The sequence below is a fragment of the Culex quinquefasciatus genome, chromosome 3, assembly GCF_015732765.1.
Source record: "Culex quinquefasciatus strain JHB chromosome 3, VPISU_Cqui_1.0_pri_paternal, whole genome shotgun sequence".
In the NCBI taxonomy this organism is placed as follows: domain Eukaryota; kingdom Metazoa; phylum Arthropoda; class Insecta; order Diptera; family Culicidae; genus Culex; species Culex quinquefasciatus.
The window spans coordinates 76330372-76352930 of record NC_051863.1 but is presented as its reverse complement, the minus strand read 5'-3'; the positions used below and the strand labels follow the sequence as shown (position 1 = coordinate 76352930).

At 38.8% G+C, this 22559-nt stretch overlaps 1 protein-coding gene across 2 annotated transcripts in view; it reads left to right on the top strand.

The window, feature by feature from the left end:
• Nucleotides 1-22559, top strand: part of LOC6032775 (atrial natriuretic peptide receptor 1) — a 142535-nt gene that overhangs the window by 75990 nt on the left and 43986 nt on the right. Inside the window, exons 2-3 of one of the 2 annotated variants that reach the window (XM_038260420.1) lie at nucleotides 177-1440; nucleotides 4329-4724. The exons of the other annotated variant lie outside the window; for it this stretch is intronic. Coding sequence (XP_038116348.1) covers nucleotides 789-1440; nucleotides 4329-4724 — 1048 coding nt within the window. The 5' untranslated portion in view covers nucleotides 177-788. The remainder of the gene's footprint in view (nucleotides 1-176; nucleotides 1441-4328; nucleotides 4725-22559) is intronic. 2 annotated transcript variants of the gene reach the window in all.

Below are 22559 nucleotides of genomic sequence, written 5' to 3'. Positions count from 1 at the left end.
TAACGGATTAATGATTTGTGAAAGGAATAACCAAGCCGCAGTTGCAAAAGGTTTCTGCGACTGTTAAAAGTGACATTTGTTTGTTTGACGAGCTAGCCTGGCCGGATCTGGACCAATGAATCTCCCAGCTCAACTGAACTTCCACGGATGACAGCGTGTCCATTATCTATTTTCAGCCACAGACCGACACCGATTCGGGGCGTTGAAGCCTGGTGAAGCCTGTTCAAAGTTTTATTTCCTTTAAAACTATCGTCAGGAGAAACCGCCATAAATTAAAGTTGCTGCCGGTTGGTTTTGGTGTGGCCAAAAAAACATCGAGGCCCAGGCTCGGGAAAGCAATAAAAGCAGCGCGTTTGGACAGCCTCCAACTGGTAGTAGTAGCGATTATCATAATGCGGTCATTTGATAACGGCAGCAACGGTTTCACGGAAAACTATCGACCACGTTGCGACCGTCGAGGCCGCCGCCACCGGCTGCAAGGCTGCCCCGCCGAAGACGATGCCACAGACGGCCGCTGCTCATTGACTGGAACAAATCCGCGGGCTGCTCCGACGACAACAGTGAATGGCAGTGATACAGGCGCTTCCTCCGGCACCGCTGGAACTGCTGAATCGGTGATGAAGAGAAATCTCCTGTAATACGGTTCCAAAGAGGGAGCTATTAAAAAGTGTATTGTGTGTATTTTGATTAAGGAAGACGAGAAGAAGATTTCACTGTGATATGCTAAGTCGGTACAAAGAAGAAGCTGGCACGAGTCAAGTGTGTGTTGGTGTTGTTGTTCTGTGTGAATGTGCTATGAAGAGAACCAGCTCAAGTTAATTAAGAATCAAATCATGCTCAAATCAAAACGTGCACTGGTGCTATCAGTGATATCATTGTTAGGCTCGCTGGTCAGTCTGGCCGGCAGTGAGTACCGTACCTCAAGCAATGGAAGCAACAGCAATGCCGATAGTAGTCATTACGAGTACAACGACAGCGCGTTTGTCAACCATAGCAGCAATGTCATCGAGCAGATTAGTCCGAAATCGTTGAAAAACCTTCGTCACATCAAACCATCCTCACCTTCGTTCGCGCTCAACGCCAAGACTGCCGGCAACCAGTACGCAATAGACGATGACCTCAACTCCACACAGGCCACCTACTCCTCGGTCGGACCCTCTCCGATGGTGGCCGCCCTCCGGCGACATTCCGCCATCGGAACTCACAGCGAACCGCCCCACGTCAAGTTCGCCATCCTCCTGCCGGAGAAACCGCGAAACCGGCGGGACGTCCGCATTCTGTCCACCATTCGGCCCGTCATCGAGATGGCCACCCGGGTCGTCACCGGCCCGGAAGGGGTGCTGCGGAACGTGCGAATCGAAATCGATTACCGCGACACGCAATGCTCGTCCACGTACGGTGCACTCGGCGCGTTTGACATTTTTCTCAAGCGCAAACCAGGTGGGTTGGGCTGGGCACGTGGTCCAGCACCGATCGAATCGAATGAAATTTATTGGCCCGATATAACATCGCCTAAAAATGGCTTCCCCCTAATAAACCACACAACAACGATTTTCAATTAGAGGATTTGCCACTACAGCAGCACCGGTAGCATTACGATTTTGTTAGTTACACGTGGCTGCATGCGGGGTGATGTAAAATCATTCGGGTGGTAACGTCATGATTCGAAATCCGGACACTTAGTAGCATATAATTTTTGTTATAGCTGACAAAAAATCATGTAATAAGTTAAAAATGAAGAAATATATTCAGGATGTAGTATTAACAGTCAGTTTTAAGAGAATGCATGCAACATATCTCTTTTCTATCAATTTTTCATCAGAATTTGATAATTAAAAAGACTTGTTGTGCTTCGAATCCCGGACACTGATAAAAGCTGATTCGAAATCCGGACACTTTTGCTTCGAATTCCGGACACTCCTTTTTGCTAATGAATCGCACAAATTTGGACTGAAATGTTAGTGAATGGCATTCTTTAGGTCTCAAATAAGCTGTTAACATGAAAACAATCGATATTTTACATAAAAATTTGCTTGAATTTAAGGAAATCAAAACCATAAATTTATGCTTTGCCTTCTCGGTGCTTCGGACGCCTATGAAACATTTCACGTGAAATGTTTCGCATTATTGGTAATCTTATAATTTTATTTTATTTAATTGTTTTGACATTAACTACAGCGTTCAAACAAACTTTAAGTGAAAGTAGATGTTCGAATTCATCAAATAACCTATTTTTGACATTTATAATGTGATCTTATATCCAAATAATTGATAAAACAAGATGAGGTGTCCGGGTTTCGAAGCGTCCGGGAATTCGAATCATGACGTTAAATGGATGAGCAAGTTGTTGAAACGAAGGGGAACGAGATGGCTGTTTGAAACAATGAAAAAGCTTTTAATTTCAGTTGCTGAGCTTCGGATGTGTTTTAGGGGAAACATGGCAACGAAACATGGCAACTTTAGGGGTTAGTCCAAGCACAAATTTGCATTTTATTCTAAAACAAACTAATGTTTGATTGTTTTTGAATCAGTCGCTTATGTTATTTAAAGAACGTGCACGAGGTAAATCGGTTGAAACCCGATCTAAACTTATTTTAAAATATGGATACATAAATGTTCTCTTATACTAAACATTGTGTAATTCCGATGCTAGTACACGTGGAAGCTGTTTGACATGTGGCGTCGCGGTGTTCATCAAGCATTCATAGCATGCTAAGGAAAATGTGATGCTTTTCTGGGGAAACTCGTTGGTTCCGAAAACCCCGGATGTATTGCCGTTGAGCTCGATGGGGGTTGAACGAATCGACCTGGTCTCTTAGGGAAAGTCCAGACGATTCCGCTCATTTCTGGCCATCCTAGAAGTTTCTACATGTTTTCCCCAGGCCTACAGGAGCGAATGAACGAAAATTTAAAAAAAATCCCATAGTAATTTCCATGTAAACTTGAACCAGCTTGAGACAAACCAGTTTTCAGCCAAATGAGCTGAAATTTGGCGTGAGATTCCCAATGGGTATGCCCTACAAGGGGAACCACACCAGAACTTAATCTGGCAAGTTTAATTGTGTTCATTCGAACCGGAGGCATTATTTTATTTATATGTGGTGTCTGGGGAAATTGACGCTAATTATTTCGGAACTCCCAAGCCAAATTTGAGCCAAATCGGAGCACTGTTGATTTTGATCCTGCTTGTTTGAGGTGGAATAGCTGAATCATAATATCCAAAAATTGTATTTTAATGTATTAATACTCCTTTTGAAACTAGAAAGACACATTGTCATTGAATTTCCTGTCATATATATTTAGTAATATCCAATACGTAAAACAAAAAAAAAATATCAAAATTGAAAGTGCAAAGTCTCTATGTCATTTTTCACTCGCTAACTTGTCAAAATTAAATCACAATAAGCCCATTATAGTCACTTTCCACCGCAGACAACCCTGATAAGAACCCAAATCCACTTTCACGCTGTGATGGCCAGCGTAATTTTGAAGTCGTCACCTCGATGACACTTGTCAGCCGGCCGGCCGAGGTTTCATAATCCCTCGTCGTCGTCGTCGTCGTCGAGATTTGAGATTGGCTACCATAACAACTTGAGAGCTTTTTTTTTGCCTCACTTCGGATTCTCTCGCCAGCAGCAGTGGGGGTGGTTCTTCTCGGAATTCTGACGCTAGGATTGCATACTTGAGCGTTTCCTAATCAAGTGCCGCCTTGGGAAAGGAGGAAAAGCGCCATTTTTTGCCCATGGGAGAAATCGATAACCTTTGCGTGTTGGTAGCATTGTGTGAAAAGGTAGATTTGGAGGGCCGAAAAAGGATCGAGATTCGATGTGTCCAATTACACGCTCTCTTATCACGGAAAATTCGATTAAGCTGGAAGTGGCAATCCTAATTAGCACAATTCATAGGCGAGCCATGTATGTGCTTGACGCCTCTTGAAATTTGATCTTGGGTTAAATATTTCTTAACTATTTGATTGCTTTCTCAACAATTCAAAGCATCTAAATAAGAAATCTAGCTCATTAAAGCATTATTTGCCAAACAAATTTACGAGGTGATGATTTGAGTTTGGAAAAGGTCGTAAATCTTAATCCGTCCAAGATTGCTGCCAATAGAGCACGGTCGCGAAAATTGAATAATAGAAATTAAGCACGACCAGAACTTACTGCCAAGAGCACAGCTGGTGTCTATCTTTGCCACTTCATCACAGAATGAGTAAAGTGATGATTAACAATTTCATTCGATTCGATCCGGACGGCGTTACGCTTGTGGTACCAACGCCGGTAAACAACGTTCCCTTCATCGAACGCCCCTCCTTCTTTTATTATTAGACGTATTCTTCGGGCCCATCTGCGATTACGTGATCGCTCCGATCGCCCGGTACAACTCGGTCTGGGGAATTCCGATCCTAACCACCGGTGGCCTCACCGATGCGTTCTCGATCAAACCGAACTACCCGACCCTGACGCGGATGATGGGCAGCTACAGTGATACCGGGTTGGCCGTCCGCGAGATCCGTAGGCACTTCAACTGGACCGTACAGGCGTTCATCTACCATGACAACGATGAGAACAAAGGAAAAGGACACTCGGACTGCTCGATGGCCATTTCGTCGATCTTCCGGGCGCTGAACACGACGGATTACTTCTCGCACAACTTTGACGAGACCGAAACCAGCTACAAGGATTACCTGCAGTTCCTGACCAAGACCAAGCGAAAGGCTCGAAGTAAGTGGAACCAGTCAAGTGTATCTCTCTTGGGAAAAGTATTATTTGTAGCACAAACATTGGTTTACGACCATTCTGGTTGGCGCCGTAAAACGATTGACTTTAGTATAAACAACACAGAGTGTCAGAAAGGGTAAACTATTGGGATAACATATAGAAACAGGTTTCTTCTGTTGCGAGTATTCTAAATTTACTCATCCTGAATAATTTTGTTTTACATAATCAAAACTATTTGGATGAACTCAAATCGATATCATTGCGCTATCCTGCCGTACGTTTTGATGATTAACAATTAACTTAAGCTTGTGGCTAGATAGTGAAATTACTACGATGTATTTTTGAGACAATTCTATTGAATGCTATGATTTGTTTATACCTGAATGTATTTGATTTTGTTTGAAAATGTAGAAAAAGTGACATCTCTTTACCATACCACAAAGGCATAAATGAATAGAAATTGAATTCTTTTTGACAAAGAACTTTGTCCTAAGGGCACTGTCTACGGGTGTCAATCCAAAATTTCGCGAAGCGAAAGTGTAACGATTTTCTGTCGTTTTTCAAATGCTTATATCTTCCCCCCCCATTCAAACAATCTTTATGTTTTACCCACCAAACGAAAGGGGAAGTCTTAAAGTACAAGTTGACTACCTCACAAAGTTGATAAAACTTTGTTAAAGTATTCAAAAGTTAAGATGAAAATAAAAAATGAATGAAGGAAAAATCCCGGCTGCTGATTGGCTGAGAGCACTTCACAAATGTTGCCTTGCCTTCTGCTTTCGTGGAACTGTCACGCGAGAATGTTGCACCACTGTTGCCACATTTCATGCAAACTATTTAAGCTAGCACTTAGCCTCAGAAAATTTCAGTGCCTTCCGTGGTTTCATCAAAGACGGATCCACGGTGGTAATTTTATTGCTCACACACACACACGCACACATTGAAAGACACAGTTTGTGCACTACATTGGGAGGAATTCTGTTCTAATGAAGATTGTTAGGACGGTCAACGGACAACCAGAATGATTTGGAGTAATGGGAATAGGACCAATCTGGTAGGATATTGGCCACACCCGGAGTGGCCAGTGCCCTCGGGAAGGTTCTACAGGGGGGACATTAATCGAACCATACGACTTGGGGCAATATGGGTATCAAAATTCATGGTTTTTGAAACTGTTATTGAAAATGGCCATTTTAACCGGATTTACCACACCCGGAGCGGCCAGTGCCCTCGGGAAGGTTCTACCGGACCGGATTGGTCACATCCGGAGTGGCCAGTGCCCTCGGGAAGGTTCTACCGGGGAGACATTAATCGAACCATACGACTTGGGGCAATATTGGTATCAAAATTCATGGTTTTTGAAACTGTTATTGAAATTGGCCATTTTAACCGGATTTACCACACCCGGAGCGGCCAGTGCCCTCGGGAAGGTTCTACCGGACCGGATTGGCCACACCCGGAGTGGCCAATGCCCTCGGGAAGGTTCTACCGGGGGGACATTAATCGAACCATACGACTTGGGGCAATATGGGTATCAAAATTCATGGTTTTTGAAACTGGTAATGAAAATGGCCATTTTGACCGGATTGGCCACACTCGGAGTGGCCAGTGCCCTCGGGAAGGTTCTACCGGGGAGACATTAATCGAACCATACGACTTGGGGCAATATTGGTATCAAAATTCATGGTTTTTGAAACTGTTATTGAAATTGGCCATTTTAACCGGATTTACCACACCCGGAGCGGCCAGTGCCCTCGGGAAGGTTCTACCGGAACGGATTGGCCACACCCGGAGTGGCCAATGCCCTCGGGAAGGTTCTACCGGGGGGACATTAATCGAACCATACGACTTGGGGCAATATGGGTATCAAAATTCATGGTTTTTGAAACTGGTAATGAAAATGCCCATTTTGACCGGATTGGCCACACTCGGAGTGGCCAGTGCCCTCGGGAAGGTTCTACCGGGAGGACATTAATCGAACGATACAACTTGGGACAGTAAGGGTATCAAAATCCATGGTTTTTGAAACTGGTAATGAAAATGGCCATTTTGACCGGAGTGGCCAGTGCCCTCGGGAAGGTTCTACCGGGGGGACATTAATCGAACCATACGACTTGGGGCAATATGGGTATCAAAAATCATGGTTTTTGAAACTTGTAATAAAAATGACCATTTTGACCGGATTGGCCACAACCGGAGTGGCCATTGCCTTGGAGGAAGGTCCTACCGGGGGGACATTTACCGAACTATACGACTAGGGGTAATATGGGTACGCTGATTGATACCCATATTGCATCAAGTCGCATGGTTCGATTAATGCCCCCCCGGTAGAACCTTCCGCAGGGCACTGGCCACTCCGGGTGTGAAAAATCCGGTCTAAATTGCCATTTTCATTTCCAGTTTCAAAAACCATGAATTTTGATACCCATATTGCCCCAAGTCGCATGGTTCGATAAAAGTCCCCGGTGGAACCTTCCCCAGAGCACTGGCCACTCCGGGTGTGGCCAATATCCTACCATATTGGTCCCAACCCCATTGCCCTAAATCATTCTGGTTTTCGGGTGACCGTCCAACAATCTTTATAAGAACAGAATTCCTCCCAAGTTGGTGCACAACCTGTGTCTATCAATGTGTGGGTTGTGTGTGTCTGAGCAATAAAATTACCACCGTGGATCCGTCTTTGACGAAACCTCGTAAGGTACTGAAATTTTCTGAGGCTAAGTGCTAGCTTAAATAGTTCGCATGAAATGTGGCAACATGGTGCAAATTTTGCTTTTTCTCTTGCTGTCGTGGAACTTTCACGCGAGAATGTTGCACCATGGTTGTAGTGCGTCCATCCCGGGAATTCCCGGGACAAAAATCCCGGGATTTTTCCTAAACCGGGAATTCCCGAATCCCGGGATTTTCTATAATTTGTCCCGGGAATTCCCGAAATTGAAAAAAGAAAAATCATATTTTGGTCTGGAAATTCAGATTTGGTTGTGAAAATAGTAGAACAATAAAATGAATTAAAATTTGTTTTCAGCAAATCTCAGCATTAAATTGGCATTTAAGGAAAAAATATTAAAATTTGAATTACCAGGTCCGCAAAATGCCTAGAGCTTTACATTTTTTTCTCTATTATTTTATTTTTTTGAAAAACTGGATATATTTACGTATATTTTCGATTTTAAATTAAAAAAAAACAATCTCATATCAAATTATTTATAATCAAACACCGGCATCCAGGGCAAATACGTACAAATGTAACGAATAAATACAGCTATTAAAGCAAAAAATATTTGCACGACGTTTTGGATTACTTCGGTTGAAACAGTAACAGAACAAAACAATTTGTACTTCCAAATGTATTGCTCTAAAATCTCCTGTACCTATTTAGACTGTAGTTCTGATTTTCCCTCGGTTGGCGGTAGTAACTTGAAGATAATTTGTAAAATATGTTTTATATAAAACAATGAATTCAAAACTTATCTAAAATTTTACATTGACTGGTATCATTTTATTTATTGTCGTTGTTTGTTTTCTAGCTGTTTTAGTCATGTCATATAAAATATATATAAAAGAAAAAAAATATGAAAGAATTCCAAAGTTTTTTTGAATAGGTCCTATAAACATATGGAAAACCAAAGCTTATTGGACCTTTTCAAAAAAAAAGAATTATGTAATTTGATTCGCAAATAAAAAAATGATTAATCATACTGGAATTAAAAATAGTAGTTGATATAAAATCCTAAACACCACAAAGACAAAAAAAATCTTTTAAGCTATTTTAAAACTGTCGTCTTTGTTTAGATTGAAGTGAGGATTATAACCATTTGATATTATTAAGCTAATTCAATGATTTTAAGCTTGAAAACATAACAAATATAATGAAACATAGATTTTATTACTGATTCAAAAATTTCCCGGGATCCCGGGAATTCCCGGGATTCCAAAAATATTTTTCCCGTTTCCCGGGAAATTCAAAACCCGGGAAAAATGGACGCCCTACATGGTTGCCACATTTCATGCGAACTATTTAAGCTAACAGATAGCCTCAGAAAATTTCAGTACCTTACGAGGTTTCGTCAAAGACGGATCCACGGTGGTAATTTTATTGCTCAGACACACACAACCCACACATTGATAGACACAGGTTGTGCACCAACTTGGGAGGAATTCTGTTCTTATAAAGATTGTTGGACGGTCACCCGAAAACCAGAATGATTTAGGGCAATGGGGTTGGGACCAATCTGGTAGGATATTGGCCACACCCGGAGTGGCCAGTGCTCTGGGGAAGGTTCTACCGGGGGGACTTTTATCGAACCATGCGGCTTGGGTCAATATGGGTATCAAAATTCATGGTTTTTGATACTGGTAATGAAAATGGCCATTTTGACAGGATTGGCCACAAACTGGAGTGGCCATTGCCCTGAGGGAAGGTTCTACCGGGGACCTTCATCGAACCATGCGACTTGGGGCAATATCGTTTTGGAGACTGGACATGAAATTTGCCATTTCGATAGTGGTTGTAAGGTCCATGGTTTCCGGATGTCGTTTTTTTCTGGGGGGGGGGATAGAATAGAATGATTTTTTAGAGTTTTGTACAAAGTTCTTTGTCTTATTGGTCATGTAGAACATAACCACCTGCACCTTTTTTACTCAAAGGAACACTTTTTTGCATTTTTTTCCAATTTATGTGAGGACGTTCCACATATTCGGAACACCCTAAAATTAGGGACTCTTTTGTGGTCTTGATCAGGCCATTCTCTTGCTATGTCACAAGTAAAAGTTAATCTCTTTTTTAAACAAAATACTGCATTCCAAGACTATTTTATCAAGAACAGCTAAACACTGCTTCAAAAATGTCTGTTCCATATTACGTAACATCTAATTCGAACTGAAAATTCCACCAAAAAAAATGTTGACTATTTACAAAACCATAGCTGACCTTACTTACTAATATGCATACCCAAGCAGACGTTAATAACTTGGGAATAACATTGTTTGTTATTTGAAAATACTAGGCCAAAAACATTTTATGTTATTTATAACAAGATTTGTTATTCGTCGTTATTAATTTTTTGTTATTGGGTTGTTATTTTTACTGGCTAATAACACTTTTAGTTACTCTTCGAACGAATCTTTGTTGTTATTTTTTTGTTATTTTAACATCTAATCCGATCATCCCAATAACAGTTGGAGGTATTCTCTCATACCATAAAATGTAATTCCTAAGTTGTTTTGGCTTTCAACCAATGTCAGACCATTAACAAGTTTTGTTATGAATCTAATCTAATCTAATCTAATCGAACACAAGCGCAGCCAGTCCGAAGAAAGCATCCTGGAAGAACTTGGGGTTAGATTACGCCCCAAGTTCTTTCTTGTCAATATTAATTATTGCAGTACACTTGAGTAACCCCGAAGATGTATTGCATAAATTAAAGCGGCCAGGCCTACTGCGTTGCATTAACCGCAGAGACAGATTCTGTGAACGGAGCACATTTCACAGAATCTACAGGGGAGGAAGGATGCGTGGACATACCGTACCAAACGCTCCTGTTCACAGTTTCATATGTGTTTTGTATAATGTGTTAAGTGTAAAATATAGTGTGGTTATATAATCAATTAAATATAATAATGCAATTAATGATCGTTTAATAAAATCCCTTCACCTATATATAATAACCACGCACCCAAGCACACAAACAGCGACACAAAAGAAATGAAAATGAGCATGCAAAAACAAGACAGCGCATCCCCGTAGTCAGCGCACTAATCCCATTAACAAGTTTTGTTATGATAACATAAACTGTTATTAAACTCTTATGCAAAAATTGATTTTTCAAGAAGGTTCTATAACACTTTCAGTATTTGTTATTAAAATGGCATGAATTTTGCTATTACCGTCTACCTGGGTAGTCATTTAGAATATTGATTTATGAAAAACATTGAATTTTCTAGATTTAAATAAAATTTGAATTTTAGTATTATTTGGTAAATTCAATTATTATTAGAAAAATAACATAACATAACATTTTTGAAGTTGATGTCAGTACTAGGATGTAACAAAAATGACAATGTCATATATACCACAAGATGCGCAAGGATCTGGCCTACACGCCAATGATGTTGAAAATAAACGCTTCAGTGGCCAAAACGCCTCAAAAAGTGACATTTTTGAAAAAATCTTTTTTTACGAGTTAAATCCCATTTAAAAAATTTTGTTTTAATTTCTCAGCAAGTCAACGCATTATTTTCGTCAAATTCTGATTGATTTGAGCTTTTTGAAAATTTCCGGTGAAAATAAAAAAAAGGGAAATTTCGAATATAATAATATGAAATCATCTTAAGTAATCACGCGCACCCAAAATTTTCTATGGGAGTAGCAAAAATAAAAAGATGCGCGTGACTGCATTTGCATGGATGATTCAATTCCATTGAAACCCGAAATTTACAATTTTACTGATTGGCAGGAAATTAAAAAAAAACCTTACTTAATCCACCTTTAGGTGGTTGGTGCCTTCCTCTCATTTATAAAGATTCCAACCCCCCTAAAGTATCCAGATGTTTATGGATCTCCCCTAACGTTCGCAGCACCTAAGAGGTCCTAATAAAAATAAGTGATGAGTAAAAAAAAACAGACTACCTACAGACTTTTTGTCAAGAATATACAGACATGGCCTTTGAGGAAAATGGCATCCCTCTACACGGCTTTTTCGTGGCGATCAGACCCGACCAGTTGAGGTTATGTGAATTCAGACCATTTTTTAAACTGCTTGTAATTTAAGATAGGTAAGTCATATCTTGAAAATTCTTACTCCACAAAAAAGGTCATTTCAGAACCTTTCTAAAAATATATAACTTGTGAGGGTTTCATAAAAAACCACCCTTTTTAGCATAATTTTTATTTAACATGAAACATTTTTTTTAACATATCTTTTTAAATACATTTATTTTTCGAGTGATTTTATAGCCTTTCCTCAGTAAGGTGAGGAAGGCAAAAACAATTCTGTTGAGTAGAGCGTGTTCGGGGCCCAACCCTGACAAAATTGAAGCGCATACCAACACCAACTTCGAAAATATCGAGTTTTGTAATTCGTATTAAAGCCGTTGCGAATATGTTTTGAAGTTTATGTACCTCGACTTAGACCTAAGTCGAGGGGAAGGCAAAAACACGACAATTTAAAAATTGAAGTTACACTCAAACCCCGATGGTTTGACACCAACTGTTGTCAAACGAACGGGGCATGTTTTAGTTTGACACCCCTTTTACACGGAATTCACACACACTACCAAACGTTTGTTTTGATAGTGTGCGTGAGCGCCGTGTAAAAAGTGACAGTTCGTCACTTTTTAGTTTGACTTTGGCCAACCAACGAAGTACAAACTAAAAAAGTGTCAAATGAATAAGTGATCAACCACCGGTACAGGGAATGGTTTCTATATTCGAATGAAAAAAAGCGCATTTTACACTAGTCCAGTTGTTTTGGCGAAAAATAAACAGTATTGAAAAATTTCACAAAATCTAAATATTTTTAAACAGGCCGAAAATTGAGTTAATATGATGACATTTAATATGATTATCAATGCAGCAAATTATGATTGTTTTTAGTTGAGTAGACTTTCATTTCCATTTAATTTTTGAAGTTTTTCCGAAAAATGGTTGTTTTGCCCCCTGATTTTACAACTAGATTTTGCAGGGGAAGGGAGATGGGGCTGTCTCATTGTCATCTAACATAACGTTCTGACAAAGTTGTAGACGAATTTCCTGTATTAAATCATTCGATGTTTTTTTTCGAATGCACACGCCTCACTAACATTGCACACATACAGTATGTAAAAAAAGTATTTACACCCCTTGGGCACTATGCACATTTTGTGATGAAACATGTAAAAAATTTAAAGTTTGACAGGAACCTAGTACTACGTTTTGTTCAGAAACTCATGCCAAACATTTTGCTACAAAAAGCTCATGAAAAGATGATTTCTATAAAAAGTTAAATAACAAATACTATTACGAAAATAAAAAAGGTGCAAAAAAAGTTTGTACACCTTTCGAAAAATTAACATAAATAATGTTATTTGTTGACAAATCACCATAAATCCAGTCTCCCAACTCCAAATAGGCATCCTTGACTGATTAAAAGAATTTGGATTGAATATAAAGTTTACTAACTACTTAGTATAAAAGTTTATATAACTCTGGAAATTCTATATAAAACTTATCTAAACTTAATTTTGCAAACTTTTAATTCAACTAAATGTCAATATATTACCATAGAATTGCTAAATAAACATTTTGGAGTGGGTATAACACCGTTTTGGGGTATTTGTATCGATAGAATAGATTTTTCGTTGGAATTTCGTACCAACCCGGAATTACGTCGTAGGAAAATCCGCCTGCATCCGAACCGGTCCACGATTCACAAGTCAACCTATGTGGAATCGGAAAGGGCATAAAATTTCCGATCTTTTGATACCCAAACATCTAGGTTTTCTTTAAAACCTACGTTTTTGAATACCTGGGAAAAAAGTAAGTTTGATCCACGAGAACAAAAATTACGAAATTCCATACATTTTTGGCAGGTTGTTCAAACGAAACCATAACAACGTTTTTGCTTAGGTATTTTAAAACGTAGGTTTTAAAGAAAACCTAGATGTATGGGTATCAAAAGATAGGAAATTTTATGCCCTTTCCGATTCCACATAGGTTGACTTGTGAATCGTGGACCGTTTCGGATGCCGGTGGATTTTCCTACGACGTAATTCCGGGTTGGTACGAAATTTCAACGAAAAATCTATTCTATCGATACAAATACCCCCAAAACGGTGTTATACCCACTCCAAAATGTTTATTTAGCAATTATATGGTAATATATTGACATTTAGTTGAATTAAAAGTTTGCAAAATTAGGTTTAGATAAGTTTTATATAGAATTTCCAGAGTTATATAAACTTTTATACAGCAATTCCATTTGAAAAGAGCCTAAACCAAAAAAAAAGTTCTCCGATCGGGCTCAAAATTTTTCTGGGGGTTCCTTGGCCAAAATAATTAGACCCGTATTTTTTTGTTTGGCCATTAGGTGCCTACATCGTGCTAGGGTGGTTCAAAAATGGCAATTTTCGTCATTTTCGCAAACCACTTTTTCTAAAATCATATCTCCGCGCCATTTCATCCGATTTTAGCTGTCTTAGACGCAAAGAAAGGTGATGAGTTTGGCTATTTGGGAAAAATAGTAAAGTTCCAAAATCTAGCTTAACTATTGAAAAGTCGTATGAAAACTTAAAATGGCGTTTTGACCGTGTCTGGACCAAAGAGCCTATGTCTGAAAATATTTTATCGGATTCCTCGGAAAATTTCACATAACATATCAAAATTGGCGATGTCGAACCGTACGTTTCGAGATATGATTTTGAAAAAAACTGCGTTTTCGACGCGCCACGCGCAAAAACGGGAAAATGACGAAATCGGCAAAAATTCAACTTTTTCCACTAAAACTGCGATAACTTTAAAATTTCAGCGATGACCTATACATGTCTGGGTACCAAAATTTTCGTAATTGAGAGACGCAACTTTTGGTACCATAACATCTATAGGTCATCGCTGAAATTTTAAAGTTATCGCAGTTTTAGTGGAAAAAGTTGATTTTTGCCGATTTCGTCATTTTCCCGTTTTTGCGCGTGGCGCGTCGAAAACGCAGTTTTTTTTTCAAAAATCATATCTCGAAACGTACGGTTCGACATCGCCAATTTTGATATGTTATGTGAAATTTTCCGAGGAATCCGATAAAAATATTTTCAGACATAGGCTCTTTGGTCCAGACACGGTCAAAACGCCATTTTAAGTTTTCATACGACTTTTCAATAGTTAAGCTAGATTTTTGAACTTTTACTATTTTTCCCAAATAGCCAAACTCATCACCTTTCTTTGCGTCTAAGACAGCTAAAATCGGATGAAATGGCGCGGAGATATGATTTTTAGAAAAAGTGGTTTTTGCGAAAATGACGAAAATTGCCATTTTTTGAACCACCCTAGCACGATGTAGGCCACCCTAATGGCCAAACAAAAAAATACGGGTCTAATTATTTTGGCCAAGGAACCCCCAGAAAAATTTTGAGCCCGATCGGAGAACTTTTTTTTTGGTTTAGGCTCTTTTCAAATGGAATTGCTGTATACTAAGTAGTTAGTAAACTTTATATTCAATCCAAATTCTTCTTTTAATCAGTCAAGGATGCCTATTTGGAGTTGGGAGACTGGATTTATGGTGATTTGTCAACAAATAACATTATTTATGTTAATTTTTCGAAAGGTGTACAAACTTTTTTTGCACCTTTTTTATTTTCGTAATAGTATTTGTTATATAACTTTTTATAGAAATCATCTTTTCATGAGCTTTTTGTAGTAAAATGTTTGGCATGAGTTTCTGAACAAAACGTAGTACTAGGTTTCTGTCAAACTTTAATTTTTTTTACATGTTTCATCACAAAATGTGCATAGTGCCCAAGGGGTGTAAATACTTTTTTTACATACTGTAATTCACTCAATAGAAGATCCATGAGAGAATAAATACTATCAGTGAAAATTAAATCTCTCATTAATTCAGTTCATGGCTTTGGTCTATAACCGCCTTATTAATACATTTCTATGGTTCGGCTTAATTTACAATTTTGTGAAACCATTTTATTTGTTCATCAGCGAACCATTTTGAAGCACCACTTTAGGCAAAAATTGTAAAACTCCCGGATATTCCTGTAAACGAGGTCTATTCACTCGTCAATCGCACATATTTTCCACATCCTGAATCCACCAGCGCTTTGTACGAACCTTTTGGGAGATAACTCACCGACAGAAACAGGAAGCAACCAAAGGGAGGGAAAATATTGGCTGGCAAATTTCGCCATCAAAATCAAAAAATAAAATTGCCGGCATGTGGCGTCACAAATTGCGCCCGATCGGAAATTAAATGTCAAGCGATTCCCTTTAAACGTTCACCATTGAGAAGATAAAAGCTATTTAGTGTCAGTCAGGCCGAATTTGATCTGAATTTTCCCAGAAAGCTATTTCTGAAACAAAAGTATTAAGATTGTGAAAGAATTTGTTTCTATCACCATTTTATTACCAATTAAATTAAGTGCAAACCTCTACACATCTGTTTCAAATTTAATAAGCTTCGATGTTTTTTTTGTGTTTTAACACACTATCGCTTATACCGTTTCCAAATATTATGAATATAAACTATACATAAATAAAAATACACACCCAGTAAACAATTCCAGAAAAAAATCAATCTATCATCAACTATTTGCTTTTGCCACAGGTTCACTTGTTTTCTGGTGATTCTGGAGCGTTCAAAAAATCACTGAGGGAAAATTGCCACGAGTGCGGATTACCAGACAAAAAGGTCAGCCTTAATTCTGGTTTAATAAAAACATCCTTTTTATTTCATTTGACCGTTGCATTCATGACTATGAAAAAAACAATTTTCATATATTCAACCAGCTTTCATCAAGCTAAAATCATCCGCATTATTTTCGTTACAACTTTTCACGATATTTCCGTCAGCACGGTGGGAAACATAAAAAAAACTCCCACGGCGCGCTCATACCTTATGGGAAAAATTGTTGTGAAAGTTCAATATGCTTTTTTTTGTCAGTTTCACTATTTGCATACGCTTGGCAAAAGTTTATCGTTCCGCGACCAGTCAGGAAAAATTTCCCCTTTGAATTGTGAGCTGCTTGTGGATAAGTGAAACCGAGTCAAACATAAAGACTAATTTGTTTGTTTTGTTCGGAAACTTTGACCAAACTGCGAATTCTCGTAAATCATTAGATTTATTTAGCTCAGTCTTCTGGGAATTAGAAGCGGTTAAATGTCTGATTTTTTCAAGCGGAAAATAAATTGTGCTTTGTTCACTACAATTATACTTGCTTATCAAAGATAGAAAAAGCTTCTTGACGGGGAATAAATCAATTTCTCAAAGATCTGCAAAAGACTTACTCTGTTTGAATAATCTGCCCACATACTAGAATTATTTACGATGACCACAGTATACAGTAACTAATCATCCGAATAACATCTACCAAAGTTAGTTATTGTGACCACAGGAACAGATCCATAAGATGGAAGTTGGCTACCATCCGATACACAGTACATATCTTAATTTGAATTTCAAATTAGAAAACCGTTCAGGAGTTGCATAATTGAAGCCACCATTCTGTGGCAAGTGTCAACAAGCAGAGCGCTTTCTTCGGAGATCCCTGCGATCCTTGAGACACGTGGTGAAGTTCCACTTCCAAACTATGTGTGGCTCAGCGCCAAGAACGGAAGAACATCGTTGACGATGGATAAAGAGCCTTTCTTGCTTCCTTCGTCACATCACAATGGAGCGGTGCTGACGACGAAAGGACTTTGATATATTCAATGAATGTAATCACTTGAACTGCAAAAAGTGCATCCCTTTTATGGCTGAGCTCTTCCATTCAGATGGGGAGCTTATCTTCACTTCCCGCACCGAGATAGTCCATCATTTGCGGGCAGATTCTTTGGTTTGCGGTGGGGAAGACTGAAAGAGAGATTAACAATCAAGGAAAGGTAAATTAAGAGAGAATCCGTCGGTTGTGGTTTTCCCTTTTTGCTAGGATTGGGAATCTATGACATTTCCCCGAAACCCATATTACCGAAGGGACATTTCCCCGAATGCCACTTCCCCGAAAAGACACTTCCCCTAATAGTCATTTCGCCGAATTCCATTTACCCGAATTTCCCATTTCTCCTAATCGTCCACATCCCCGAATGCCATTTTCCCGAATGGGCCACAATCCCGAATGCCACTTACCCGATTAGTCATATCCCTGAATAGTCATTTCCCTGAATGCCATTTCCCTGAATGCCATTTCCCCGAACGCGGTCAAGCGGAAATGCCCGGTGCCCGGAGCGCGCGCGGGGATTCAATACAATGAATATTGGTACAGACCTTTTTTATACATATATTCTCAAAACAAATACTGTTTTCTTATAGACATGATAATAATAATGCAATAGAAGTTTTGTTATTATTTATGATTCAAAAAACATACCTTGCGATTTTCGTAGTACAGAACCCCGTACACACTGATCATTTTATTCACATTGCTGGTTTGGGATTTGGCGAAAAGTATAATCAACAAAAACTTTAAATAAAATTTGAACCAGCCTTATGTACCTATTTGTCCGATTTTTGAGTTCTTTGACAAAATTCGAAAAAAGACAAATTTCCTTGCAAATTTCTCAAAAACAACATCTAATTATACGGTTGAATACAAATGTTAATTGAACAAAAAAAAACTAGTACAGTCCAGACTTGATTATCCGAAGGCTTCGGAAAAATTTCACTTCGGATAATCGAAACTTCGGATCACGAAAAAAAAAATGTTATGCCTATTTTTTATTGTCGAGCGTATGTCCCCTAAACTACGTTAAAGTGATTTAGAACTTTTAAATCCAAGGCCAATATGGCGGTGTTGAAATATTGAAAAAAAAGCATTTTATTATTTAATAGGTAATCAACTATTCAAATTTGACTAAAATGGGGTTGCAGAACTCAAATTTGATGTTTAAAACAAGAAAAAGAAGAAAAAAACGAAAACAAAATTTTGTTTTTGATTCGATTATTCGAAGTCCCATACAAACCTTCGGATAATCGAACTTCGGATAATCGAAACATCGGATAATCGAGTCTGGACTGTAATTGGGTCCTAAAATTAAGCTTAAATTTGTTGTGGTTTGGTTGAGCGTTTTAGCAGAATGCATTACTATGAATACAAAGAGACGAGTTGTTCCTTTTAATTCCGCTATAATTTGTGATATTATTGTTCACAACGATAAGGCTTATATTTCTAAGTACAATGACCCTTTGAACGACCGCAAAGGATTTAAAATGGATTTTTAATTCAATTTTTAAAAAATCACTTCACGGCCCTTCTTGGCATAAAAGCTTCTACTTGACAGCTCGTTCCAAGGGGACCACACAGCAAAAAATCCGATGGTAAAATTGCATGGAAAAGCATGCACTTCACCTTCGTCAAAATAAACACTTAATATTACACACTGCATGTACAATTTTTGCAACACGCAAAAAAAAGTTTCAACCGACGGGATTCAAACCCAGCACCAACAGTAAGGACTGGCGCCTCAGCCCATTCGGCCATCAGACCGTTGTAAATCTGTAAGGATAAACTTATATATGAGCTTGACATTTCGGTCAAGTAGATTCCCCATACTGATGGGCTACATATTTCAGAGTGTAAAATCACATAAAATTGCATAAAATAATGGAATATTTATTTTACACCCAGGTCTTTTACACGCAGCTGGATTACTACTTTTTTAGCTGTGCATAGTTGATCCATCGAAAAAATGTTGTCTTGTCAATAACTTTTTATTTGCATAAAAATGAAAAAAAAGTTATCAGAAATGGTTTTTAATTTTGTTTTTTACCGTTGTTCATAAAAATTGACAAAGAGCTTTACTACCCAATTTACAACATTTAATCAACAGCATACCCAAAAGCTGTTTGTTCGGTAAAATTGAGAAAGAAAATAACTGTTAGTCATGGAAAAGGCTTTAGCGAAAATGATGATTAGGGGATATGAAAATTTAAATTTAAATAAACGGCAATTGGCGTAAGTGTCACTTCGGGGAAATGGCATTCGGGAAAATGGCCGATTAGGGGAAATGATATTCGGGGAAATGGCATTCGGGGATGTAGCTGATTAGGGGAAGTGGTATTCGGGGATGTGGCCATTTAGGGGAAATGATTTTCGGGGAAATGGCATTCGGGGAAATGAGCTAGACCCCATAATTTGTGGTGTTAGAATATAACCAAATTTGAAGAATCCAAACATTAAAATCGTCCGATTTAAAGTTGTGGGGTTTTCTAATTACACAGAAAAAAAATCATGGTAATATTACATCTGGAAATGTGTAATTTTACCACTTTTCTGGTGTAATGTCACTTTTTCAATCTAAATTGAGGTAAAATTACATCATAAAAGAGGTAATATTCAACCTTCCAAAATTACAGCTTCCAAATTTACATTATTTTTTTCTGTGTAACTGTTTGGAAAAAAACCTTTCTTTTCACTGTATGTCAAAAATTTAAATCTCAGAATATTAAAACGATGGCTCAAGCCATCCCTAAATCAACAAACTTTCCTGCGAAACCGAGCAGAAAACGCAAACAATCATTAGCCCAACTTCTGGGTGGGAGATTATTAATTTCACCTTAGCAGCAACTTTTTCAATTCAAATAATCAAACAACTTGCGTTGGCTAGCCGCAAATTGCTTCGGAAGTTTCGTTCCTCCACCACAAGCCACACACCATCTGGTCCACATCATAGCGCTAAAATCGCCTCCAGGGCCTGGTCCAACTTTGGCGCTAAAGTTCCAACGTGCGACTGATTGATGCCGTCTTCCTCCTACACCAATGGACCAAGAGCATGGGAATGAGGGTTGTTGGATGGAGCTCCCTGCTGATTCACTCCGAAGCCGCAAAGATGAAACATAATTTGGCGAACATAACCAGCTGCTTTGTATCTATTGCTATGTTGTCTCACCAGAAAAAAAGGAAGATACAGCATGCTTCTGAGATCTTCCGAATCAGGCTTTTTTCCATTTTCTGTTTGAGCAGTCTGCCCCACCAGCATCTTCCTGCGACCGCAGTTTCTTTCGAAAGTCAAACACATTTTCACATTTTTCTTCATCCCCCTACTTAATGCATGATGAGCTCCAAGTGATGACGGCGATGAAAGCCCTATGCTCTGCCTTTGCTCTAATAAAATGGCAAACGACTTCGAAATTAGTTGGCCCGTAGCGTAATCCGAACTGAAATCTCGTTGGGGTACACCCATACATGAGAGCGGTCTCTGACAATTTTGACAGAAGCTATGAAAATCGATGTCATTGTGTTCCTTCACACCAAGAACGTAAACGAATGTATTGCCTTTACCGAGATTCGACCCGGAGCTCTGTGGATGAGAGTCTAACTCTTAACCACTGCGCTACGATGACTTGATGGTATCGAAGGAGCAGAACGCATCCATGCTATTCGCAGAAGCTCTCAACGGATGCCAGAAGCTTGCTTGTCAGTGAATGTCAGCGGAGTTTGATTTGGGTGTAGTTTCTTTTATAATGTGAGATTCTTGATTGTACCGCAAGGTTTGGTGCACCCTTAATCTAATAACGATGTGTTAAAAAAAGTTTTCACTTACTGGTAAATTGAAGTGATTATATTTTCTACGAAATGTTAAGTTTGATGCTCGTCTTGATTTCATTCAGTAAGAGGAAAACCGTTTTTTGGCACCGTCATCTGGGGTGAATCGGGACTACAGTCTGAATAGGGACAGCAGTGTTTAGAGCACTTAAAGGTTTTAAATTTGGAAATGGATGTACACATTTTGTTGGTCTGAGTCTGTTCTATCCGAAACCAACCAGAAAAATAAAAATATTATGCTCTAACATTTCGCCCCATGTGCCCCAATTCGCCCCAGTTGACGGCACTAAGAGTTTTAACAATCTGATCAATTCCGTAGTAATAGTTCAACAGGGTGAATCTGTGTTTGTAAACAAGCAGTCTATCCCCCTCTTACTTGACGTGAACTGTCACTTATAAAAAAGGGATAGACTGCTTGTTTACAAACGCAGATTCGCCCTATTGAACTGTTACTACGGAATTGATCAGATTGTTAAAACTCTTAGTGCCGTCAACTGGGGCGAATTGGGGCACATGGGGCGAAATTGTGAGAATGCTGGTCAGCCAAAGAAAATCGCCGCTAAGATTCATTTTAAAATTCCACAAACCTTTATTTAAACTTTTCTCAGTAAATAAAAGCACCCTACATCTTTATCGACTGCTCTATAACGCCACCTTCCGATCGTTCCAACAGAGGAAGTTCCTCGAGTTTCCTCTGTGCAACGTTAGTTCACATTCCCGTACATTCTTATCGCTCTACTAGCAGCACTCTCATGCTTCCACATTGATCAGCGATTCAATTTTTCCCTTCAATTAACTTCGTTTTTCCTTTTCCCGATCCCGAGAGTAGCTGTTTTTCTCACGCGTGGAATGCACGTGCCCTCAATCGTTTTCCTCTCCGAACGTGTTTGTGTGTAGAATGCAACTATAAGGGAGCTCTGGCCAGGATGCAGTAACTTGATATTTATTGCAACTGAAAACCAGCTTAACGGACGGTTTTTGGTGTAAATTTACTAGTTAAATGCTCTCGGATATATACCGATTAATTCAGTGATTAAGTTTTTGCTATTGATATTCACACTTTTTTCAAAATGTGTATTACACTAATAATGAGTGAAAGTAGAAAAACTACCTCTAATATTTCAAAACAATTCTGAAAGTTAAAACAAGCTAAAAACATTACTGAACTTGATCATCTAACATCGCAAAATAGTTCCAAGGCTTGTAAGAATCATTCATACGAAGCAAAAGAAATTGATTTGATTGTAAATACGTGCAAATTCGAGATCATAACAGTCAGAATCGTGATTGTAGCAGCACTCAATAAAAGTGAAATCACGTTCTGGGAGTAAGTTCTGTCGGCCTTATCGCAATTTTGGGGGGGGGCGCTTTCTCTGCCTGCCCGGCTCAGCCCACATCAATGCTATTCAAACAACAATAAACCGATTTTGCAGCTTGTTTAAGTAAGTTGCTTTCTGAATCTCAACAATCGAATCGGCGAATCGACAGTGAATAACGAAACTTGAACACACCCTTCTTCACAGCGGGCTACGTAACCATGAATTGGAATGACCTTCAAGGCGCGATTTTTGAATGAGGCGAAGCTGTGCTATTTTGAACAGATAA